The 26,527-nt window shown below is 40.2% G+C and overlaps 1 protein-coding gene across 2 annotated transcripts in view; it reads left to right on the top strand.

The window, feature by feature from the left end:
- Nucleotides 1–26,527, top strand: part of EBF1 (early B-cell factor 1) — a 282,327-nt gene that overhangs the window by 188,465 nt on the left and 67,335 nt on the right. For both annotated transcript variants that reach the window (XM_010578999.1, XM_010578998.1), the window contains exon 10: nucleotides 20,217–20,347. In XM_010578999.1, coding sequence (XP_010577301.1) covers nucleotides 20,217–20,347 — 131 coding nt within the window. The remainder of the gene's footprint in view (nucleotides 1–20,216; nucleotides 20,348–26,527) is intronic.

Genomic DNA, 26,527 nt, shown 5'->3' with positions numbered 1-26,527 from the left:
CACTAGTAAATTCTTACTTTTGAATAGCAGCCTCCACACAACAAAATTGCACTCTTCCCAAAGGCTTGGTGGAGCCTTTCTTTATAACCTAAATCCTTCACTCCAGCTCTCCAGGAATTCTATGCACATTTGAGTCCAAGAGACAGGAAAAAAAAATTTAAAAAAACCGCAGTAACTGATTAAATGTTGTTATTAGATGTCTAAAACATTTAACTGAATGAAAAAAAAAAAAAAGGAAAAGTCTCAACTGGGCTTAATGCTATTGAATTTTGGGCAACCACCACAAACCTTAGACCCATTGAAACAGATGGCAGTTTCCTCCACTGAAATTAATTTTTACTTTTAGTTTGAGTCCCAAAGTATATTATTTTTCTTCATTTTTTAAAAATTTTTATCTTGGATAATATCTTCAAGTGTAAGTAGCAGAGACAGTTTGTTTGCCTTTCCTCTTTCCAACTTTTCTGCCTCCCTCAGGAGGAGCACAGATTGGCCTGAACAGTATCTGTAAATGGTGAAATGGGAAGCTAACGTAGTCATGGCTAGTTTGTCTCTAGTTTATTGCTCTGGTGAGCAACTTCTGACCATAGGTTTTTAAATGCTGGGATCTAACTGTAATATACCCTTGACCAAATGTATTCCCATGTACTTTTCTAGATGTTTAACTCTTTAACACAAATATCCCATCGCAATAGGGATGAATGCCTGACTCTGTGAGGACTGGGGAAAGGGGAGAGGGGATGTAGCAAGAAGGTGTGCTGTGTGCCTAGTTCAGTTAGAGAATAGCCAGCTTATTTTTCCTTACAAAGTTGCATTGGGACATGCTGCTCTTAAACATGGATTTGCAGTTTATGTGACACTTAAAAGAGACTTTGAGTGCCAAAAAGCTGGAAAGAAGGCTTTACCTCCCGAGCCACTCAGGAGCCTGGTGTCTCCACATTTGGGTTTTACCATCTCATTAGCAGGTAGCCTGGATTATTTTTGGGACATCCAGCACATCTCTATTTATATCTTGCTTGTGAGACAGCAAAATGAAAGTTCTTTTTCGTAGCTCATCTTTCTGAATATAACTAGGAACCTAGATCATGGTTTCATATCTACACACTGTCCTCCTTGAAAACAGTGGGTTAAAAAGCTCGTATTTCAAATAAATATATATATCTTTCAAAAGTAATAGTTGGCAAAGGCCAATTATTTCATACATCTCTGTGTGGTATAAATAGGGTAAGCCACAGTAATCTGTGGTTTTCAATAATTATCACTTTTTCATTCACAAATATTTGGATCCTCACTTGTTTTATATTTATGGTAAACCAGAAAGCCTGTGTGGTTGACCTTTCTAAATTGTACATATATAGTAAGATGTATAGAGAAGAGCCAATAGGCCCCAACTAGTAAAATATATTTCAGCTTGTAGTTCATCCCAGGGTGTCAATTTTAAAAGCAAAATCTTTCCAATGCAATTGAAGTGAGTAGCTTACGGAAGGGGGGAATTCTGACAGGGTTTGCAACAACCCTTTTCAAGTTTACCAGCATGAAGTCCACCGCTGCAGATGTCTGCAAAGTTTCCAGTTAAAACTCTCATATTGCTGCAAAGTAAGAATTCTTTTTCCCCCCAAATCTTTGAATGGCTTTACAAGAATGTAAAGCCAATTGCAGCATCAGTTTCTCTATTATTTTTCCTCACTGGCAGAATGCAATGCCCTCGAAAAATGATAGTCCCTGAGACCCTGTCAGTTTGCATGCTCTAACACTTTATTATCTAATGATCTAATATGCAACAAGGCAAAGAGGGGGTGCTTATCACCCTGACAGGATGCCTAAGAGAAGTGACTAAATTACTTTATGTACCATTAGCGCTAGCTGCCACGGTGAACTCACTGTGAGCATTTATGCAAATATTCCTGAATATATTCAAGTGGCCTTGTCAGGAAGACGACTGACAAGCAGCTTAAATGCTTTGGTTTTTAAAGGGACAGTTTTATTTCTTTTTCTTTTCCATCCTCCTCCTCCTCTTCCTCCTCCCCATAGAAGAGCACTGAAGAATTAGGTGATGGTGAGGTTTGCTGGCAATCTGATTCTGAGTCAGCTCAACAGCAGCAAAAGATGAAAGATGCAGGGTAGAAATAGGGACAAATTATAAGACATGATGTCAGAATTCGCAGATGGAAACAGAGACAACCATGATTTCCAAAGCAATGTCCTGCCCTTATTTTAATATGAAATATACATAAATCTTTGTGTGTGTCTATATCTAAAATAGGTCATTATATAGCAAAACCATTATTAGTGGCTGCCTTATACTGGAAATGATAGTGCATGGCTGGATTATTTGATCACTCTATTGCGGTACCTGAAACGGTCAAGCTTTCACAATGTTGTTTTAGTTCATGATAGTAGTGAGTGATTCAGAGTGGTTGCTGTCTGCAGGTGCAAAACCTCCTACAGTAAACGAAGAGTAGTAGTTGCTCTGCCTCAGCTGGGTATGTCAGGTAGATCCTCTCGTCAGCAGTGGGGCATTTAAAGAGCTTTTCTTGCCAATCCTGCCCACCCTGGGCAATCTGAGAGCCCACAGTCACCACAGTAGGTACATTCACAGATTTTTGTACTAGATCTTCAGATTTGTGATTGCTAGGCTGTGTCTTTGTTGATTAGATATTTTCTATTTAGGTTAATAAAAAAGAAAAGGTTTTCCCCACCTTATAAACTATTTTGAGAGGATAATCTTTATTTTAAAGCTTTGAGACTGACTGCCTTTAAGTATCATTGTTATCTAGTCTGACTGGAACAGAATTGTTGAGAACAGTCATTGTATACCTTGAATTTAGCTGCATGTGCTGGGCACACCAGCTGATGGTTCCTGAAAGATGCTCAGAAATCTTAGTGACCTGGTTCTTGTGCTGTAGGTGGCTTTGCCACAACATTAACCACTACATTTTTGGTGTGTGGAGAGTCATGAAGAGGATGGCCCTACCAGCTCCATTTCAACCATTTCAAACCTGAATCCCTTGGTGTTGCATGTGTCCATGCTAGTCGATGAAAGTGTTCATACAAGACAAACCACTGACTGGAGCAAAAACTATTAGCAAGTTGAGAAAGGTTAATCTTCAATACTTGATACATTTTACCCTTAGATGGTATAGATTCAGATACTTAATCAAAGTTAGGGACTACTGCATTCACAGACTGGCTAGGTTTAAACAAAGAAACTTTAATGTTTGACTTGTTTCATCTGTGGATGGAAGCACCTGTTATATCTTAGTGCTTCACTTAAGAATGTTTTTGTGATTATGTGAAAAATATAAACACACAAGCTTTTTCTGCACTGTATCATTCCATATAGAGAAATGCAGTGGGCTTGATTTATTATTTAGAAGGGAAATATTGAAAAAAAATATTAGGATTCTACCACTCTACTTGAGGGGATCTTGTATGTTATTCTGAGTTACGTCTGCTTTCTAATTTACTTTCTATGAGGGAAGAATACCTAAGGTTGTTGGACATCTCTATGCATACACAAGGGAAAAAATGTGACTTTCAGAACATTGCACAACATGGATAGTAATAACAGTAAGTGAGCCTTGATATACTGAAGGATTGCAAAACTTCAAGCTGGAAATAATTTTCTTTACTTTTGCCAAGTTGTCTTTTTCATATCGGTTCCTTCATAAATGCAGTGACTCATAAATTCAGGCAATTTTTTACATAATGGCTTGTTATGTGTTCTTGGAGCTTGACCTCACCGAGCGTATAATATTAACCTCTTCACTGCCCTGTGGACTTACTGTGTGTTTCTAATATAAGTGAACACACCAGGTCTGGATTAGTCCAGTATATGTACTCAAATGGAGCTAGAGCATTTGTCCCTCTGAAGAGACAAAACATGGCCAGAAAGTTAAGGTTCTTCACCTGAGAGAATTTCTGGAAAAAGACTCCAATATGATCTCAACAAGATTTTAACTCTGGGGACCATTGAAGTAAGTTGCCAAAACTGTGGCAGGTTCTCTGCAGGTTGCAAATGTTAAGTCAGGATGTGGTATCTTCCTAAAAAGTACACAGCAGGTCGGGGAGAGGTTAAGGGTTTGAGTAATTCCTCACGCAGGAGTTGCTGGGTGAGGTTCTCTGGTGGGTGCTCTGCGGTATGTCAGGGTGTGTGATCGAAATGGTCCTTTCAGGAGTAAAATCTTGGGATCTGTCGGGTTAACAAAACATAGCAGAGCTCAGATTTGTGCAGCTCCAATTTAGGTCTCCAAAACTGTGTTAACTAAATTGTGCCCCACTGAATTATGCTGATGGTTTTTTTTAGTCTTCACCAGAGCAGAGTAGCTGTCTTCAGGCCCAGACCCCTGCTTCCTCTTTGGATATTACTGAGAATTTCACAAGAACGGGGTGGGTGGGTAGGTGGAGCTGCCCTTCTCACAGCCCATCATGTCCAACAGAAAGCAGAAAATCTTCTGTTTCTATTTGTCTAGGTCATAAATCAGCCATTAAGGTGAGGTACTCAAAAGCTTAGAATATCTGGCTGCCGCAATTTTGATCTTTCAAAATTTATTTTTAGTCTGAGGCTAAATGAAAGCAAGATTTTAATGATTTTCTGGGAGGTGGATTTTTAATGGTTGATTTCGGGAAGGAGATTGCAGAATTTCAGTTCTGCCATTAGGCTGTAGGTATTTCATGAAGTTGGAGGTTTTAGTTTGTGATTTTTTACATTATTTAAACATTATTTCATAACATATATGTACTAACACTGCTGCTGCCATGTCACAAGAGACTTAAGAGATACCATCTAAAGTATTCTAGTCTTTAATAAAAAGAATTGCTGTTACATAATGCCCATGGAAATACCTGCTGAAAAGTCAAATTTGGGTACTCCAACTACCACAGTTAGAAAGGATTCCTGCTTGACAGTCACTTATCAGGGATCTAGTGGCACGTTTAATCGAAAAAGGAAAAAATGCTACAATGGAAGCTGGAGACACCTTGATTTTAAAAAGATAAGGTGGGGCAGTTTCTACCCATGAGCAGCTGTCCTTCATGTTTTTGAAATAAATGAAAAATAAAACAGCCCTTCCCCCAGAATATCTAAACAATGTCAAGCTGTGATATGTTGTTACCCTCTATTGTTATGAGGATGTCACGAATTCATGGAAAAATAGTACCTGGATGAAGATGGAGCACATTTTGTGAATTTCCCAGAGGAGCTTTCAGAACTGTGCTCCCAAAATTGCAAAAAGAAGAAAACATGGGGAAAACTGTCATTAAAATTTGATAGAGATTTGTGTGAAAAAAACCTGTTTTGTTACAGCAGACAGATAAGAGAGAAAAGTTCAGATGGAAATTCTCCAGCCACCATGAGAGTTGACTCTTATTTGGAGAGTTCGACCAACCACTTTCTGAAGGTTTGAGGTTTCTCTCCAGACCTCAGAGGAATCAGAGTACAGTTATGCAAGTAGAAAAACCTTAGCTACTCTGTTTGGCAGAAACTTCACAGCTACCAGTACAGGAGAACATTCAGTAGCACTCAAATAGGCAATGAATATTCATAGATAATGAGCATTCATTACATTTCAATTTGCTTTGCTGGCCACCATGTCACTAATACAATGGCATCATAAGAGAGAAGAATGACATTAGGATTAGAGAAATGTTTGAGACATACTGCACCGTATGGCAGTGAAGTTCTGCCAGTCGTTGTTTTCCCAACCTTCCAAAATGTGCACACCAGCAAATGACAAAACATTATATTATTGTAATATGATTAATATTATTTCTGAACAAATTCCTCTAACTTAGCTTTTTTATTATAGGACACCTTTACTGTTGTTATGTTGGGAAAAGATGTTTTTTCACTCCAGTCCCCTGCTGATTTGGGCAGAGTACAAAGGAAAAGGATTTTGTGAATTGTGGTTTGTAAATGAAGACCAAGAACTAGTGATTTTTTGAGAACTCATCTGGATGTCGTAAAAGGTCATGATTATCAAAGAACGGTGTTCACAGCAGTTTGCAGGTATCTGGACACTTCCAAATGTTTCATGTTAGGCATCCCAGTATTTAAATACCCCAAAGAAATCAGTGATGATGAAAAGTCTCTGTTCCAATGGAACTTATGTCCAAAGCTGTGAATCAGCTGAGTGCTAACAATCTCAGGATTAATTTTTTGTTTAGATGAAAATTTTCCACCGAATTGTCATTTAGAATATTCTGATTAGAAAAATTCACAAATAATGAACTTAGTATTTTTTGCATCTCAGGCTGCACATCTTCTCATTGAACTGAGAGAAGACCGGTGTGAGCATTTGAGTCTCTCTCTTGCTGTCCATTGCAGGCTGCCTGCCAAGTGTTTCCCCAGCAAAATGAGTATTTGACAAAGCTCCTCCACATCCGAGGAAATGAGTTAATAGCATAAACCAGGAAACTGATGCAGAAAATGGAACCCACCAGGGTGGGATGTTTGGAGTGGTTATTCTAATCTGGGTTGCCATCTGAAAATTATTAATGTTAGTAGTAAAGAATAAAAATAAACTACTAATAATTAATATTGGAATGGAGACAGGCTTTGTGTTTGGCCCAAATCCAGAATACAAGATTTTCAGGAGTGCATGGCATTGCAAAAAGCTTGCTTTCATTAAAGCCAGTAGTACAACTTCATAAAATGTTTTTTAAAATCTTAGCCCAAACTGTTTGCTGAGCATAACCAGAAAGCTTTGTGTGTCACAATTAGTCCTTTCTGCTTCCCACCTTCATTCCATGAATTTATAGTTCTCTTTGTGACAGAACAAATCTTTAGCGTGAAAGTGACTGTAATATAAGCAGTGCTGGTTTATGACCTCATTGAGTGAAGTGAATAGGGTTAGGAAGTTTATTAAAAAGATCAAGAATAAAGTTTTATGAAAAACTTGTCTGAAATTTAGCAGTTTAAATTTATTTCTCAAAAGTAATTCAAACATTTAGATCTGCAAGTTGTGGTACAAGGGCCACTGTGAGATGCTTAACAAGATACTGTCCTTTGTGGAGTGGATGTTTCGGACTTTCTGAACTTCTGATCCATTTTTGTGAGTCAAGTGGTCACTCAAAAGTGTAGGTACCCAAAAGTGTAGGTACCCCAAAGCAATCTTTTTGGAAATACTTAGACCTAAAGCTCTCAAAGCACCAAGGTGCCTAAAGCTGCAGGTAGGTGTTTAGTGGGATTTTTAAAACTCTGGCTACAGAATTTCTATGCCTGTCTACCAGGTAGTTTGAAAATTCCATTAGGTGCTTACTGGAACCACTGGACAGCTGGGTGCTTCCAAAAATCTGGTCCCAAACGCTGCAGGAACCTTTGTGCTTTTTACTGTACTACTGTTGAAGTGTCTGTTAGCAATGGGAGTATAAGGAAATTCAAAATTAATTATGTTTGGTTAATACCATATCATTATGGTTTTGTAGCAACTCTCTCGGAGGTTCTGTATCTATCTCGTGAAAAAGCAAAGTGCGTTTCCCACAAAGGTCCCTTTTGGGTTGTGAAATGGCAGCAGACGTGCTAGATCTCCCCTGCTGCTGGAGACTGAACAGACAGCTCGCATTGCTGTTCGCTGAAAAAGCGGGCTTGCATATGGAATTCATAGGTTTGGTGTTACCTGATCCATGCTGAGAGGGAAGGCCAGCACTCGGAGGTAAATTGCAGGCCTGACCGCAACGCTGCTCATCTTTCCAGCTGCAGCTTTAATTTGTGGGTTGGGGTTTGAGGTCACAGCGCTTCGCCGCAGTACGTTGAGGTGAGAGCATCGCTCAACTTCCTGGGCTCTTTGAGGAGATGAAGAGAGGGAAAAAATATTTCTGACCAGACTTGGCTCTCCGAGGCACTGAAAAGTAAAGCAACTCTGATTAGGGGCACTTTGGGGGAAATTATCCCTTTCCTGGGATTGTGACCTTGAAGGTGACGGCGAGTGCTGCCTCCTCATTCAGCCCTGAGTCTGAGCAGAGGTGCCTGCTGGAAAGCCCAGAGTCAGGTGCCTGTTCAGTATCGGCTGCCAAATATTTTTTATGGGGTTGCTTCTGGCTGCTTCCTACCTATGCTATCGTCTTGCCGAGGTCCCTTGGTACTTTCGGGAGCCAGCACGGAACTCCCGGTCTCCGGGCTTCCAGAGGTGTCTGCCCATCTCTGCTCATTGTATAGCGGAAAGAGGATCCTAATTTAGGGAGACTGCCTCACCCAGCCAGAGCTGGAGTCTGACTTTTTACATGCTGCAATGCTTTAGGTAGGTGGTCTGAATATGGCCCTAAATAAATAAATAAATAAAAACATAGCATGACTTTATCAGACACATTGAAAGAACAACTTCTCTAAGCATTTGTAGGCTTGAGTCCAAAGTATTCACTCAGATTTTCAGCGTGTTGGTTTTATGTGGTGTCATTGCTGGACAAATACTATGAACTATAAATATATTTTTATGCTTGTGTTTTTGCAAGTAAAGCCTAAATGGCTGGGAGAGGGTGCTTGATCCTGCATTCAGAGCAGCACAAAGAACAGAGGAGGAACACAGTCTGAAAGACACTGCACAGGAGAGACAAGGGGGTCTCAGTCTTTGCGATGCAATCAGGGCTTCTGCTTGAAATGCAATTCAGGTTACATCGCCTCCATTGCTGTCCCGCTGCCATCACAAACATGGGCTGAGTATTATATTGCATTCCTGAATCAAACCTCCCTAATAATGATGGTAATAATAATAATAATAACATTATTATTTTGTTTATTTTTCTTATCCAACCTTTGCATTCCAGGTAGTCATTAGTTTGTAGTATATTTCTGGCCAGGACAGCAATTTAGTTAAACCTTCTGATTGCTGGGATGCTTTTCTTACCAAAGAGCCAGATTCCCTACCTTTTCCCTTGGCCCAGGGCCTGGAAATCCGAGGCCATCCATCGGACCTCGGTCTCTCCGTTGGCAGCTCTGCGTAACCTGTCACAGAGACAGCCTGAGCACAATTTTTGCACATGATGAATATGGATCTTTGCTGCATCTGGCAGGCTGCAACAATGAATGCAGAAGACTGTCATTAATAGATAATAAAAGCAGAAAGCAACATTAATGGGAATAAGCTCTTCTTTTACTGGGACTGATTATTACTTTTTTGTTGGCCTGTGACTAGATGGAGCAGCAAATAACAGCTACCAACACTGTGTGCACGCATGTGTTTTGTTGTTGGCTGGTTTTTAATCTGGAATATTTAACCATGGTATCTTCAAAGTGCGATTGTGTCATACATTCTCATACACTAATAGATTTCAAAGATGAAGAGCCTTGCTGCTTTGTGTTTAGTCATGCCTTCATCTATAAATTTATGGCAGTATTATGGTTTAATGAATTGAACAAGTCCCAGAACAACAACAAAAATGCTTTTTTGTTTGAATTTAGATATTGCATACTTTGTTCTTCAAACGAATAATAAAATCAATATGTTTCTTTAGTGGTAAACTTCAGGCTAACTTCATCTCACATTACTAATCAAGTACTCAAGAATACGTGTGTGCACATATACATATGCGTGTGCGTCTGTGTGGTAAACAGGCGCTTTCAGTCATGGTGCTAGACATAGGCTGAACATTCGTATTCCAATAGTGATAGGCAAACCTCCGAGAACAGATGGAGCAGAGTTCAGCACAAAGGTTTAATCCTATCAGGATGATTCCTGTATGGCCATCTGGATAATCCGGTGCACAAATTCAGTGCCTGTTAAAAATACAACGTAGGCCAAGATTAGCGTCACAGATTTTCCACTAGACTTGTTCATATTTGACTTTATGATTCTCAGACTCCAGAAAATTGCATTAGAGAGCAGCCTGTGATTTGTGAGAGAAATCAGACAACGAATAAGAACTCTTAGGGTACTTGAATTTCCCTTGAAGAAACTGGATTACAGGCACTCCCTGTCCCTGCCACAACTGCTTTGTGTTTCTGTGCGGGTTTGTTCTGTTTCTGAAAGATGATTACTGCGAGCTCTCTGTTGTGGGCAGACTTTCTCAATTCTGCTGAACAAAGAGACTTCAGCTAAAAATTCATTTAAGTTGGGGCTCTTGTTTTTATCAGGATGAAATAAATTCTTTGTTTGCTGTAGAATCCATCTCAGGTGAACTTATGATTTGTTGCGCTATATAATATAGTGGGGGTTTTAACGGATTGGGGGGGTGGAGTTCCATTTTTTTTCTTTGTGATGCTGAAAGATTCCATAGAAGTTTAACTGATATTAATATTTAATTTAGGGGAGCGAGAATTTAGATTTAGATTGAACTCTACGTTTCATCTAGAGTAGTTTGTGTATCATTGACTAAATCTTGCCAGTGTGGCCATAATGTACCAGTGTACATCTGAACATCAAGACTTGCTGCTGGTGTGCTCGGGATGCTGAGCTTTTTACGCCTTGCAGGGATGGGATGCTGTAGCTCGTGAGCTTTTATCTAGTCCTGTGTTCTGACTCTGGGCAGATTTGCTGTGAGAGATTTACAGTTTTGTTAAGGCACTGATGGAAAATAAAAGAGAGAAAATGAGACCAAGGTGATGGTGAAACAAAACATGAATTTAGAAATAGCACCCGCCTGCCCTTCTGTTAGGTTGGGATTCAGCAAAACAGTAAACTACAGGGTTAACATTAAGCAAATTACTAGTTCCACCCCATAAAATGCTCTGCTGGTTCAGGACCTGAGTTAGCAGCACTGAAGGACCAGTCAGTTAAATTAAGTAGGTTTTGGGGTATGCGAGCTATGCAGTGTTGTTTGTTTTGACAGACTTTTAGGGTTGATTTCTATTATACATTTTGGGCTTCCATTCACAAGGTTGCCTTCATCCTCACCCAGAAATTGCATCAGTGCAGGTATTTTTAAACTTTAGTGAACTTAAGCAGATGCAGTCTCCTTTCTGGACATGCTTATTGTTTTTAAAATAGTCATATTGGCTTAGCTGGGCTCTGTAACTTCATCAGCGGAAGTTAAATCAGTAGGAAGCCATTGAAATTGAAATAGGAGAGGCATATAGGATTTTTTCACTGTTTTACCAACAAAGCTTTTAAAATCCACATTCAGATAAAATGGTGCAATCCCATGCATATATCACACCTTAGTCCCCTACGTGCTGTTGCTTTTGGCTGCCTGTCTTTTACGAACACTGCTCCTGCGCCTTTGCAAGTGACCCCGTGGGATGGAGGAAGGAGTGAAGAACTCGAGGTGCAATAATTTGGGGACTCATAGTAAAGCATTTCTCTTGCCTGGGGGCCAAATGTGCCTGTGCATCCCTGAGGGAGGAGAGCGCACCGCAGCAGTCACTGGTTTGGTGCTTGGGTCTGAGCAAACTTGTCCCCAGTTGTGAAGTGGGAAGCACTGCCAATATTTGGTAGGCCTGGCATGATATTCTTGGATGCGCTGTTTCTTCTCCTGGTCCAGTGTGTTTATATCCTCTGTGCAACCGAGCTGCCCAAGATAACAGAGACCGCGTCTGTGCTGGAGCTGAGTAGATGCATTGGTTTAGGCAGAGTGCTATGTTTGGCCGAGGCCACCCACAACAGTTTCTTCATGGCTGACTCAAAATGAAAATCTTCCAGCTTTGAGGCAAAAATAATGAATGCAAAAATTGTAGCTTAAAATCTGCTTGAAATTTCCTTGAAATAATAAATCAGAACAGTGCGTCAAAAAATTTCACAATAAAATTGTTAGGCTTCTTGAAAAAGAGAGTGTGAGACAGCAGACATGCATATATATATTTTTCAAGAAAATTATATATGTATTATTTACTTTTATATAAATATTCATGTTTGGGCTGAACCTGTATATTGAATTTAACCAAATTTTTAAGTGTTTTTGCACCATTGCATTTTTATTGGGGAATTTATTATTTGCCAAACAAACATGACAGAGCTCTCTTTTGGAGGTTAAGTTTTACCAGCTTGCAGTGACATGCTAAGGACTCTTATTGTTTTATTAATTTTTGGAAAGCAGGAGGTACCTACCAAAGTAAAAAACAAACAAGAAGAAAAAACCCCAGAACTTCCTTTGTGGTGTGTAAGAGTTTAAAAGAATGAACAAAAATGCATATCTCGCAGTCATATAGAGATACTTAGGTTATTATTTTCATGGAAATGTTTTAAGTAAAATACACAGCAGATTTTTTTGTAACACATCTCTTATTATTCGGGATTGCCTCCTTTTTCCATGCGATCATTTTTCAGGCAGTGATCAACAACTGAGAGCTTTGGAAATCATTAAGGAAAGAGAAACACAGAGGACTCCATGAAATGTAACTTTGCTAGCTGAGGCATCAGCAAGGATAAAAGAGAAACACTGGCTTAAGTATTGATTCTAGGTGGAATATTATCCCAGATAATTTACATTTTCAATTCCCATTAATGGGAATTGAGCATCCAAAACGTTAGGTGGAAAATCACAGCCAATACCTTTAATTTCACTACTTGAAAACAGAAACAAAGGCAACCTTCCCTCCCTTCCCCCAACTTGGAGGGATTGCACGTCACGTATATTTTTGGTTCGGTGATTTCACCCAGTGCAGACGTCATGAAGAACCAGGAGGAGGTTGCCATTTTTGGCAGGGTGTTGTAATCTTTAAAGCTTGCAAATGGTAAGTCCGAAATATCAAGATGTTGTAAAGGAGGGAGCTGGGGAGGGGGAGCAGGGCATCACATCCTCGTGCCTGTGTTGCATAAAGCTGCGTGAGTTATCTCGTTGAGAGGGAAACCTCTGTTACCCTGTTTCCTGCACAGCAGCTGCTTATTGTCAGGAGAGAATAGGAGAGAGAGCAGGCTGCGATATGAAAAAGGAAAGCAGGAAGATCATCACTTTACTAAGATAAACAGCAAATGCATTGTTTAGCTTAAGAGTGAAGATTTAATGCTGCAGTACAATATGTAAAAACTCTGCCACATTCCTTTTCCCTCAAGGATCTATGACTAACCCGTTGGCCTGGTCCCGGGGACTTTTCCCACCCAGGCTGGTTTGGTAAAGTTCAGTTGCTTTCAGTTGCTTGTGGTGGATACAGCTCCGGCAATGCCTCCACACACTAGACGGGAATGGTACCATTGCGTGGGCACCCGAACTTTCACCATGCTCAAAGTAGGTGAGCAGATGATGACAACTCCTGCTTCTCAGGAATGAGAATATTATTTCCGAAAAAACAAACCCAAACCAGCCCAAGTCAACACCCCCCCCCCCCCAATATTTGGTTTGTTCTCTCAAACTGGAAAATTTTGGAAAAATGATAATTTTCAGTTCCGAAAAACACCCACTCCCCCATGATAAAATGGATCTGTTAAAATGTTTAATGTGGAAAATCCACAATAAACAATGATGAACGGAATAGCCCTTCCCACCTGTATAACACCTATGTAAATCTATAATTCAAGAAGGGAAGAAAAAATGTTTTTCTCCCCTTTTAAAGAGAAACATACCTTGCCAAGCTAAAATTGTTGATCAAAAAGGCCCTGAGCATCCCAACAAGTGCTGCACACCTTCGGCTCCAGAGTGCTGTGGGAAAGGGATTTAGGCTCAGATCATTCCTGGGCACTGACTTGCTCAGAGTCACAAACCCTATGTGATTTCAACAGCTATGAGGTACCTGAGGGAAGATCTACACCAGATGATATAAAAATGCAGTAGAAATCCCAGAGTTAGCACTGAGTCACTGCTACGTTTGACTCTCTGCAACACAGAGTAGACGTAGCAGCTCGGTTCCTGAAATCGGTATATCGGCATTAGTATGTGGGCTCTGCTGCTGCTAGTTCTCGTGTCAGGTTGGATGAGCTCTGCACTGCACAGGGTGGTCTACATGTAACCTAAGTATTTTTTGAAATGGGAAACCCCGGTTGCGTATATATTACATAGCTCTTGGCAGCTTTGCACAGAGCACTGCCCAACTATCCTAAAAAAATCTGGTTCCTTATTCTGCAACTTCTTCAGCTGGGTTTTTAAGCACTTGAGTGGTTTGTTGAATCACAACTTCAGTAAGTCATGGTTTTGAGTGCTTAAAACCGATTTTCTTGATATGCTGAAAATCAGTAGTTTGTTGAAAGCATTTAACAGGTTGCAGGATCAGACCCATAAACTGTAGGTTAATCTGTGGCTCGTTTATATATTTAGCCTGGAACTAGGTTTTGCCCAAGAAAAAAAGGAAAATTAAATTAAACTCCAGATATTTTCAGTACTTTCTCTAAGATGAGACATAAATTCCCTGTTCCTCTGAATTCCCAGTTTGAACTGCCTTTATGCAACTCCCCTTGCGTGTCACAATACTCTTAAAGAAGAAAAATAAAAGTACGTACCCCATCATTTAAACTCCTGTTGTGATGCAGCAACTGTTGTCAGAGCCTCATCTATGGAATAATGGAGGATGAAACCACACTTCATGAGAAAAACTGCAGGCGAGGTCATTCTTACAGTCACCAGCACAAATTGGATATTAATCATAGAGCAAACACATTTCAGAAGCTAAATAAGAGCAGTCCCAGAGCCCTGCTGATAGCTGTGCATCCCACTAATTCACCTCAGTGAACATTTACCTCTGAGCTCAATTAACCCTTATTCCAAGGCCACCCATAAACTTTGTAATACGAGATGTCCAGTGTGTGTTTGTGAGGGACTTGAATCGGTAGCTCATTGATTCTGTAAATTCGGATGTTCGATGCTCCCTCCTGAGGGTGTCTGGTATTTCTTCTGTCTTCAGGTGCTGTTTCAGGCAGATAGAGATTCTCAGGAGGCAGACGGATGGTGATGTGGGGGAGAGGGATTTCCTAGTGCGATTGCCTGCACACAAAGTTAGTTGTTAAGCATGTACAAGAAGCTATGAGGAGACATTATTGCTGTTGTTTTGTTATTATTATTATTGTTGTTGTTATTAGTATTATTAGTGCCATTATCATTCTCCCTTCCAAGCATCGTTCAGAGGCAAATTGGAAATGTGGTAATTAGGCCCTGACTGGTAGTGTAGTACTAGTGTCCTGAGCCAAAGTTCAACACCTTGAAATGAAATTTAAACCAATTAATCTGTTAGATTTTTATCGCTTGTCCGTGTTTTCTCAGCAATTCCCTCAGCACGCGGCCTTTGATCAACTCTCGTACAAAAGCTAAAATGTGTGCCTGCTGCTAGCAAGATGGGGCTGACATTAACATGGCACTCATAAAACAATCAGAGCAGTGAAGCCCTCAAACAGACAGGGCATAGTAATATTTAATAAAAGCGCACACATAATCTTCAGAATTAGCATTTTGTGCCTTGCAGTACCTTTGGGAGAAGAGCTTTTATTTGTGGAGTGATCATTATTATAACAAAGAAGAGCTACCTAATAATTTCCACTTTAACTCTGCAATATGCCACGAGCATTTCTGAACCATTATGCTAAACTGTGGCGGGGTAATCATTTTATTGTCACAGTTTGAAGGAAGAAAAATCCCCTGTATATCAGTAGCTAGGGGAGTACGGGAACACAGGAACACACTGACACACGCAGCACACGACGAAAAACTTTTCCTTTTTGCTACCTGTGTGCTGAAGTTGGTGCCTACCATCCTTTGTATGGAAGGTGATAAGATTTTAACAATGTGTATATTCTGAAAGAAGATGAAGATTTCAAAAAACATTGTTTCCCTTGAAAGTCATTAAGGTTTTTGCTCATAAATCCTTAAAATTTAATGATAGAGACCTTAGCTTTGAAGTCAGTGGCAAAATTCCCTTTGGCTTCAATAAATTTGGGATTGCAGTGCCTCTCTCTAACACCTATATCTGTTAACTCAAACCGCCGGAGCAGCACAATGAAACATGTCAGATGTTAGCACTGATTTGCCTTGATATTATGCAAAGAAGGAGAGCAGCTCATTAAGACTTATAACCGTTGGGCCATTTCAGCAGGTGGAGGATATGGCCACATCACCTTCAGCAAGGAGCTGCAAGGTCCGTGCCTGCAGTTGGAGGGGTAATATTTAGTTTTTCCTCAGTCCAATGACTGTTCTGAGAACGTGCAGCAAATGTAATACACTCATGCCAGAGTCTTCAAATCTTATTTGATTGTTAGGCTACCAAACTCTTTCAGTTTTGGTTGTAGTTGGCTGCCAGCTGTTCATTTAAAAAAACCCCTTGTTTATATGTATAAGAATGTGTTGTTATTCTTTTTCATTATCATTCTTCTCTGGACTTAAAGTCCATTCATATTGTTAAGCATGTACACTTCATTGCCTTTACTAGAACTGGTCTACAGTCCTTTACTGCATTTTTTTATCAGTGATGTTTCAGACTTCAACTAAAATAAAATCTCTTTTTCTGCAGAAAAAACATAAATTTTTAATATTTGTTTTAAAAACACCATTTTAGAAATGATGCTTTGGTGTTACAGAAGGACATGTAAAGTGGTAATATTTTGAAACAAAGTATTTTGTTTTTCTTGGAAATATTAAAAAGTGTTATAGTTAATTCCAGATAGAGATTCTGGAAGTTTGCATTCTGCAAAAAAGTGTTCTGTACTTTGGTTTCTCTTGTGACCAAAACAAAATGTAGAAAAATCAAGGTCTCCAATGAAAAGATTATTCTGCCCAGCTCTGTTTTTCTGGGGTTGCACAGAAGTAAACACCTTCCAGACAGCTCTTTGAAAGTTGCCAAATGATTAACAAGAGAAATATGAAGAGCTTGAGGGCCTGAGCTGGCCAGACATTTGTACCAGGGGCATAAATAGAGCTGAGGTCATCGCCTCGCCCCCCTCCCAGCATTACCTGTGGTGACGCTGGCAAACGGGACCCGATTCTTCCATGCTCCTTCCTGGTGCTCCAAGGAAAGAGCCTGGAAAGGGCAAAGTTTTAGTAAGACCAGTGTCCCAAATGACACTGCCTGTTGCAATATGTCATTGTATAAACATGTTTTGTGCCTTCAAAAACAGGTAGCAGTCTGGATGCCTCCCTTGGCACGTCTCCTCGGGCTTTTTCGGGGTGCAGCCCTTCAGCGCAGCTTCCCTTGGGGGCAGCGCCTTTGTGCAGCCCTTTCAGTCTTTACAGACACTTGCATTTTAAGATAAGAGAAGCTCCGTGGGGAAAGTTGGGAAGTCCCATTGGTTTTTGTGACTGATCCCAAAGGAAAATAATGCTCTGAAGTCTTCCGGGAACGCACGGCGCTTTTGCTGCTTCTCGGGTAGTGCCTGCAAAGGGTACCAACCCGCCCTGCTTATTAAACCACCAAGTCCTGACTTTTCCTCCTCCTCGGAGATGTCCTGGGCTATTGCCAGCAGTTTCGGTGAGGCACTGATTCAGCACAATTGCTACATATTTAAATAAAATTACACGTGCGAGCGGTCGCATTGACTTTGCGGGTGAGAGTGTCCCAGTGAACAACCTACAGCCCAGTGCAGCGCAAGGACCCAAGCGTCTGCTCAAAGTCCCCTTGGCTGCCGTGGGACTTGGCTTATATTTGATATTAAGCACATGCATGTGTAAAGCGTTAGAATCAAATACATGAGGCAGCACAGACAGCGCAGCACCTTGCACTTCTGAGTGCAATGTAGGTGCCGCAAAGAATATCACAAGATAAATAGCAAGACCTTTAGTGGGGACCTGTAACTGCAGAACAGTATCTTGCATTCATTTTAAAGATGAATTGAATCTATAATTTTGAAGCCTGCATATGTTTTCTGTTAATGGCTTATGGTCTCAAACAGTTTTTATTCACTGGTATTTAGGAAAAAAATGTTGCTTGTAGTCTTTAAGAAAAGTAGCTCATTCTCTGACACATGGGAAACTGATTATCTTTGAGTTTTATTGGGGGGGGAGGGGATGTCCACAATCAACTGGAAATACTGGAAAGGGTGTAATTTGGAAGTGATTTTAATTTTTATTTATGAAAAAGTTCAATTCCGTGAAAGGGCTAGATGGCATTTTGAAAAGCTGCTTTCCCTGTAAATCCATTGCTGTGAGCTCAGCTGAAAGGAAAGCATTTGGTTTTGGACTTTGCAATGGTTTTTATGCAGTTTTATGCAAGTAACTTGAATCCAAATTAAACATACTGAAGTTACTTCTGTGTGTGCGCTACATTTTCGTGACGGTAATGTTAGGATGTTTCTTTTGTTAGCTCATGTAAAAGTTAACGGCTGTGCTCTGCCAAGTTTGGAGTAGGGTAATGATTTTTTTCTGCCTGTGTGTGTTTGTGTTTTTCACTGGAGCTGGCATCCCCATCAGCTTAAGTAGTGGAAAAGTTTGTGCCTGACACTTACAACCTTTTGTAGGTAGGGACAGGGTCTGTTTGCTCCCCATGCATGTGTTCCATCACTGGTGGTGCGAGTCTGTAGCAGTGCCCACAGAAACACTCATTGCTAAGGGTGACTCAACAGCTCCCTTCCCAGCTCCCTTCCCAGCTCCCTTCCCAGCTCCCTTCCCAGCTCCCTCCCGCTTCCCAGCTCCACACCAGCTTGCCCTGCCCAGGGGCTGGGAGGAAGGAGCTTCTTACCAGCCTCACCACTCTTGCAATTAGCTCCAACCCACCAGAACTTCACTAGATAAAGAGGCACAGGGCCTCTTTAGCACTTAGTCTGGAGCATTTTAAAGTAGGCTTCTGTGAATGAATTAATTTACTGTTCTTACAATTAGAAGAATGTAGGGCAGGGGCTGTGCCACTATACAGCCACATTAAAGAATTCACGGGTGCAAGAGTGTTGTCCTGCATGGTGCTAACATGTGGCAGGCTTTCACACCCCAATCTTCCTAGTAGATCCTGACCTGATGAAGTGCCTGAGGGCTCTCCCTTGAATGCCTCATCAAATACTCAAAGTTACAGACCAAATTAACAGCTCAGCCAGCCTTTCAACCAAGTAGCAATTCAGAGGCAAATGCCAGCAACCCTGAAAGAAGAGCTATATATGCAGATACATATACATACAGATATATATATGCAGCTAATGAAGTCCTGGTGATTGACATTGCAGAATCAGTGTGGGCAATAGCAGCCCTTCATGTGTTTTCAGTGGAGCCAGCCTCTTCTCTCTGCTGAGGACCAGATTCATATCTAAAGGAAGGAATCTTTCTTTTCAACATTGAGGTTGATTGGTGGAGTTTTGCTCCTCCTTAAGGAATCTGTTTTTCACGGCTAATGAAATTGTTGAGGTACCCACTTTACTTAAAATGTTATCTAACGGTATGGTGTCATATTTTCACCTCATGCTGTGTTAGCAAGGAGAAGTTGGTGGCATTTGGGATGGAGTTGCTTCTTTTCATCAACCTATATGACCACCCTCAGACTCCACAGCTGAGAGTCACCTAAGGCTTTTTGTCTTATTCAGGTTATTTTTACAGTAATGTTATTCCTGTTGCTTCAGCACAGTTAAATTCTGATGTACGCCAGTACTGCAGAGAAGGAGAATCAGTATGTGGATGTTTATATTGCCCTCTCCCACCAATATATATGTTGAGCATGCTTCTGCTTAGATAGTCTTAAACCAGAAGATCTTACACCAAGATTTGAGCTTACTACTTTGAGCAGTGCTTGAGTTTTCGACATCCTCTCAGGAGGCACTTTAGTACATATGATGCCAAGAAAGTGGCTAGTGAAAGCGGTGACAGACTCTACGAATATGGCAGAATGCATTGTACACACTTCTGAATTATCCGGTAGATGCAATGTAACTGGAATGACTACATGACAGGGTTGTAGGCTTGGGGTTTGGTTTTTTTTTTTTGTAGTAGCCAAAGCATTAAGCAGGGCAGGGTGGCTTAATACTAGAACAACCTGGATCTGATTGCAGAATAATTAAAGAAATGCTGAGGTTACACCCTTTTTTATTTAGCCAATATTTTCCACAATATTTGTAGGAGTTTCCTTGATGAATTTAGGTTATGATGGATCATAAAGCAAGCTCACTGGAGATTGTTTTATTAACTCAGGTATTGCACGTTTCATATAGAATAAAGATTTTATTCTGATTTCCAATTGGTCTCTGCCCATCATGCTGTGATTTTTTTGTTCAAGCAGGCTTAAAAAAGTTAATTTTTTTAATGCAGATAACAAAACCAAACAGAAATTAATTGAGAAAAAATGCTTCCAAAGATATAGGTTGAGGTCATGCACATGTACTAGAAAGACAGTGATTGCTGAAATCTTTGTGTTAGTAAGGGGGGAAATGAAAGCTCCTTTTATTTTATTTTTCTCAAGTCTTCTATCATTAAAATCTGGTTCTAACAGCAGAATACTTCTCTTTTTCATGTGTGTTGAAAAGCAGCTACACCATGTATCAAAGCCATCAGTCCAAGTGAAGGATGGACTACAGGAGGTGCCACTGTCATCATCATAGGAGACAATTTCTTTGATGGGTTACAGGTCATATTCGGCACCATGCTGGTTTGGAGTGAGGTAGGTGTTGTCTGAACGGTAATGTCTAATAGCTTTGTCTAGCTTATAGCTAGTCTGTCCTTTTTCTATGCCACATGCTAAATCAGCAACAAATGTTGAGATGAGAATCCTTTCCTCATTCAGTTTTATGAAAATAATTAGTCAAATTTACCTGTGGCAGAAATCCATTGTAGCCAGGGGATTTGCATCTCCGCTCACTGGCCCAGAATTTAGCTCAGTGCCTTTTATTCCAAGAAAAGGGATGGATAAATGCCTGTGTGAATAATTCTGCATTTAGCACTACAATAGCTAAGGGCCCACAGGAAACAGACGTTTAGGTGATCCTGTTTTCCAGGGAAATGGGCTGCTTGTAGCTGCAGCTCAGTGAGGTGGAGATTGCAGAAATTCAGTGCCTCTGAATAGCCTATCCTTAAAGTGGAGGCGCTTGGTGTAAGTACCATCTGCATGATAGCAACCACATACACAGTATTGTACCCACAGTGGAAAATACAGACTCGTCATACCTAGCGAGGGCCTCTGTAGTTTCACAGTAACCCTTTTTTTGCTTCTTATCCATTTTTTGCTCTTGCTGTTCCTCCCAGTTTCTTAAATCCTCCTGGCACATATTCCCCAAAAGTCCGTGGAAAGTTAAAACCCAGGCAGCATCACCCGAATGGCCACTTCCAGTGCGCAGGGCTATAGAAGTCGGGGCAGAGCTCCCACTGGCTTCACTGGCACGGGAAGGCGGCTCCAAAGAGAGGTTTACATTTTGCTTTTATGACTTTTCAAAAGCATTTTGGAGGTTTTATAAAAAATTGTTATTTTCATTACTTTAATGCTGAAATGTACACGCTAACAGACAACCCAGCATCTCTGAAATAGCTATACAATGCTTACCCAGTGTGGTAAGGATCTTCTGATGTTTTGCCTTATATCCTATAAATATTAAATCAACATTATAGCTTAATTCATATCCAGCACATTCCCCCTACTGATTCCATTGCACATATGGCAGCATTTTTTCCATGTGAAGAGTATCCTCTAATGTCCTTCATGGGCTCCACTATTCTCTCTCCCTCTCTCTCATCCTTCCACTTGAGGACAAGTGTGGATGAAAGGGCATTCCAGAAAAGGAGATATATTAAATAAGCCCTATTCTGAAGCCCTTATGTGATCATGAAAGTGCCCCCTGGGTCCGGTGTAAGCACTTTGTGTGTTAGGATTGAAGCCATTATGGCTACAGACATTTAACAGGGAAAGGTGAAGAGGCTGGGAGGAAAGTGCTCTGATTTTGGTAGTGCAGAATTGGATCTTTCATTATAAAGCTTGATTCTATTTATTAGTGGAAGCCATTAATTGGCAATTTCTAATCTCAGGAGAGTGAGTGCTGGTCAAAACATTGTTGCTGGTGGTTGCAAGGCCTTGTCATAAAATGAATAATGTTAGAGGGGGTCCAGACCAAAGTCAGTCTGTTTGTTGTGAATGCTATAACGGGCTGCAAGTTGGCTTTGACTGAAGACTGTTTCACTGACTCTCCCTTACAGAATTGCTTCTCAGTTGCATAACCTCTGAGAGGAATAGAAAATCCTACAGGGGAAAAGAAATGATTTCTAAAAGAAGCAGACAGACATGATAAACAAGTGTAGAAACGCGTGAACTGTCTGAGTGATCCCTAAATAATAGTGATCTATAAATAATTCAAATTATACGTACTAGCCGCATATGAAGTACAAAATAAGTTCTTTCATTTGCCTTCCCATTTCTAAAAATGTCTAGTGCATTTTCAGTACCCAGGAAGAATATTTTTGTTTTACTTTAATAGAGTGTAGAATTGAACTGTCGATCTTCAAACCTGGAGCAGGTTCACCCTGAGTTGCCAGTCAGGCCCAGTTTTGAGCAAACCTGGCCAGGTTATGTTGCCATTGAATTAAAGAAGAATTTTCAAGTTCATCTTGTTGCTTCATGGATCCAAAGAAAACATGATTTTAACTGAGCTGTAGAAAATCCAAAACAAAACTAGATAGGTGGAAGCTAAAGAAAAAGAGGGAGTCTTGCAGAGCATTTTCACATGGATTTTTCTAGCTTCACTTTCAGTTGCAATTGCAGGTGGTTTGGGTCGTGAAGTCTAATATTTAAATTAAGCATCATTTTGCCACAGACTTTGCATGGGACCTTGGGCAAATCACATAATCTGCTTAAAGTTCAATTCCCTTTCTCTAACATAGTAATAAGATTAGTCACCTTCTTTGGAGAGGTGCTGTGAAGATAATTATCGTAAAGGTCCTATATTACTCAGATTTTATTATGGCAAAATCCATGTAAGTACCTGAGATGCATGGATATTTAAAATATAAATCCTACCATGGTTCAGAAGCAAAGTTAAAAGCCAAAAATAAAATTTGTTCATTTTAAGGGTGAATTTGTTGCTGTCAAGCAACATATGTTATAAATAATTTGAAAAGTAAATAATATATTTTTAATTTATTTTACATGTATTCAAGTTTTGTAATTGAAATATTTATATGCTTGAAATGGAGTTGACTGTGTTAAAAAAGGAGGTTTAAAATGGTTTCTGAAACACATATTTATTATTTAAACATATATTTTAGCTGTAAACACTCTAACATAATTACAACCTTTCTCAGCCAGGGAGAACTAAATAAAAACTTAATTTGTCACATTAATTTTCTGCAGAAATGCAGATACCCTAAGCCAGTAGGTTCAATTAATCCTTAACTCCCATATTACTTTATAAAAATGACTTTAAAAGCCCTTGATATTTTTAGAATACAGCAAAATGGACCATCTAATGCCTTTTTTTTCAAGGAACTTTCATAACCGACAAACAAATGGCATTGGTATAGCGTGTGCACATGCTGAATCTGGAGAGACAACTCCCAGCAAATAGTCTGTTTGCCAGATAGACTCTGCCTTTCTGTTTGTCCCGTCCACAAACAGACGGAGTTGTTATTTACAGGTTTTTACCCAGCGTTCTCTGTCTGTGTGTTGTTGCAAGTATTCAAAATCTGGGCTGCTGATAAAAATCCTCTTTTGTTTCTCTCTCTTATTGGGGGGCTGAAACTCTGAGAGTCAAGTTTCAGGGCAAATACACGATTGTGAGGACAAAATTAGTTTCTTATAAATATTCCACAATATTTGCTTAAAAAGAACTATTTCTTCAAACATTTTCCTGCCAAGAACATTCCTCCAGCTGTACAGAGTCAGCTGGAAACAACTTCTTTTTCTTTTATATTAAGAAAAGATGAAGCACTGAAATATCAGTTCTTTTACCTTTGTACACCACAAAAACAGAGGATGATTTTTTGATTTAGCTTTTTTGTTTTGGTTTTTGTTTTTTGGGTTTTTTTTAATGCTGCTGAATCAAATTCTGTGACACAGTTTTTTATTTTGCTTTTCATGTTTATTATTGATTTTGGAAGTCTCTGTTTTTCGGTGCTTATTTTGGAGGACTGACTCATTTTTAAAAAATGAGTAGGCACCTTCTTTTTGAAAGCCAAGGCTTATTAAGCAGCATTTGGATGCCCAGAATTGAGGCATACAAAGACACTGGTCATTTTTAAAAATATAGGTGTCTTAAGGCTCCTGTTCTCACTGAAAGCTGTCATTACCTTCAGCTGGTAGGATTTTTCTTCATTCCTGTCCTAAGGGTCCTCTTCATACAGAGTCCAAGTTAAATTTATGACTGATTGTCACCATTTCCCTAACCACAAACCAGAGCTCAAGCATGCAAAAATAAACTAGTGACTCAGATTAATGACATCTCCTTATAAAATGTCACTTTAAAAAAAAGAAAGTAACCTGGCACTCTGAAGAGTGTGAAATGATGCTGTATCACACAAGAATGTCTAGAATATATTAGCAAACCACAGAAAGAGGCTTGTTGTACACACTCAACCCAAATGTGTTTTGGATTTTGAAGGACACGCACCTCCCTCCATTCTGAAGGTCTCTAACTCAGGTTTTAATGCAATCCACAGCATGTCCCAACTGACATGTAAGAGTTTATATCAAACAGCTAGTGCAGTTGCCAAGTATCAGACCAATTCACTTGAAAATCCCTTGGGAGAAAACATCCAGTTACTAGTCCAGCTCCAGATCTCAATTAGCCAAATGCTGGAATGGAAGAGGAAACTGGGTCTGGGATTTTGGCTGGTGGCTTCATCTCCAAATCACAGGTTAATGCCTTGCTTGAGATTTACATTTAAAGTGTGCGTTCAGAAATGTACGTAACTCATATGCACAAATTCTAGTTCTTGGCATGTCATTGCTACGGTTGTTATGGTAATGCACCAAGAGTTCCCACCTGAGATTAGAACATAGAAATGGCCATATGGGGTCAGCCGTGGAGGTCTGTCTAGCTCAGTATCTTGTGTTTGGTGCGGGGCAATGACAGATGCCTATAAAAACACTGTGAGCATGTAGTGATGCTTCCCCAGAACACTCCACCAGTCTTCAGTTTGGGGCTCAGAGGCTTCCACAAGTAGTGTCTTTACTTTTAATAGCCCTTGATGCTAATAGCTCTCCTTTTCCAGATGCCTTATGTGCAAGTATGAGACAGACTGTGCCTTGAAGAAGGTACAGGCCATGTCAGTGTGAGAGGAGAAAATACGCTAGGAAAAGGTGGAGTGGATTCCCAAGGTCAGGCCACAGGTTGACAGTGTAGACAGGAAAACATCCTGTAATCCTGGAGTTATTGAAGTCAGGGGCAGATTTGCTCTTGCCGCGGGTGGGCCTGGAGTACCCTGACTTGTGCAGCATCCATCGGGTCATTCGGCTTGCAAAACGGAATTAGGGCAATTTAGAAAGCTGGTGCCAGTCCATAATGCAGATCCTGGCAGTACTAGGGGATCAGAATTTGAGACCAAAGGTGAGGTTCAGAGGGCAGGTTTGGGAGTGCGGTGACATTGTTTGTCCCTTAAAGACAATTTCTTGATATGACAGCAATATAGGGGACTACTGGTATGTAACTGAGCTAGCCAGTTCCTTTCTGTGTGCATGAGATCCGAAGGCTGACCCACAACAACGGTCTCTCTAGCTCAGGAGAAAAAGCAAAAGGAAAAGGCACGTGTATTCTCCTGGTATACCTCCCAAGCTTTAGTTCTAGAGAAGAGAGGAGTAAAATATATCCTGAGTATCCTAAACCATAGGACTTCAGACATAATGTTCACCCTTGGGGAATGTGTGGGCGACATTATTGTATATTTGTGGTTTTAAACACAGTTAAACTTATTTACTTCAGAGCACAAAGGAAAACCAAACTGTTTGTGGAGAACAAACCAGGAAACTTGCTTAACTCTCCCCAGCTCTCTGTAACAATGGACCATAAATAGGTCAGACATTTCTTGGGAACCAGGGAAGATGAGTATTGGAAAATGCCACAAATTATGTTTAAAGAACATTAAAGTGGTGACAGACCAGTAAATGCTGGGAAATTCAAAGATACAACCAGAAGCTGCCTGTATAGCTCATGCCAGAATGGGGGTGAGGGGTGCAAGGCACACGCTGACGTAGTAAGACTAACATGTTAACCTTTACTATTAAAATCCTTGGCTATTTTTACAAATATTTTCCCCCTAAAAATGTTAGGAAACTTCTCTCATCTTGCCAGTTCACCCGGTTAACTAGAACCACTTGAGGATGGGATTTATCTCAGCTATGTTTGGCTGTCTACAGTTTAGCATCTAGTCTAAACTTGTCATCTCGACTCATTGGAGAAAGGTAGATGTTTCCAGAGAGCAGCTCATCCCAACATGAGAGGTGTCTAAAGCACTGGAAATAAATTGCTATTTGGCAGTGCTTTCTGCCTCCGCTGACTGTTGAGGGCATGTAGAGAATTGGCCTAGTTGGCTTTGGTCAGCCCAATTGTAAAACAACTCAATTTAAGTAAAAGCAATCCTTGGAAGTTTGGGGTTTTGTTTTGGTTTGGGTTTTGGTGGTTTTTTTTTAACCCAGTTGATAGAGTAATTCAGAAAAAAGGCAGGTTTCTTTTAAAAATAAGTAAGTTTCTAAATCACATGATTTCAAAGCAGAACCTGAAAACATATTCTTTGGAGCTTACAAACAATAAGGCATCAATTCCTACATGATCATTTCTAAAATGACATACGACTTACGACTTCTGTGGATCTGAATAACTTTTGAAGCATTTGATGCTGGTAGTTTTGGTTTTAATCTTCAACT

Source organism: Haliaeetus leucocephalus, unplaced genomic scaffold (genome assembly GCF_000737465.1).
Source record: "Haliaeetus leucocephalus isolate CR32 unplaced genomic scaffold, Haliaeetus_leucocephalus-4.0 Scaffold656, whole genome shotgun sequence".
Lineage (NCBI taxonomy): Eukaryota > Metazoa > Chordata > Aves > Accipitriformes > Accipitridae > Haliaeetus > Haliaeetus leucocephalus.
The sequence above is the reverse complement of the archived record's forward strand: the minus strand, read 5'-3'. Positions and strand labels throughout refer to the sequence as shown.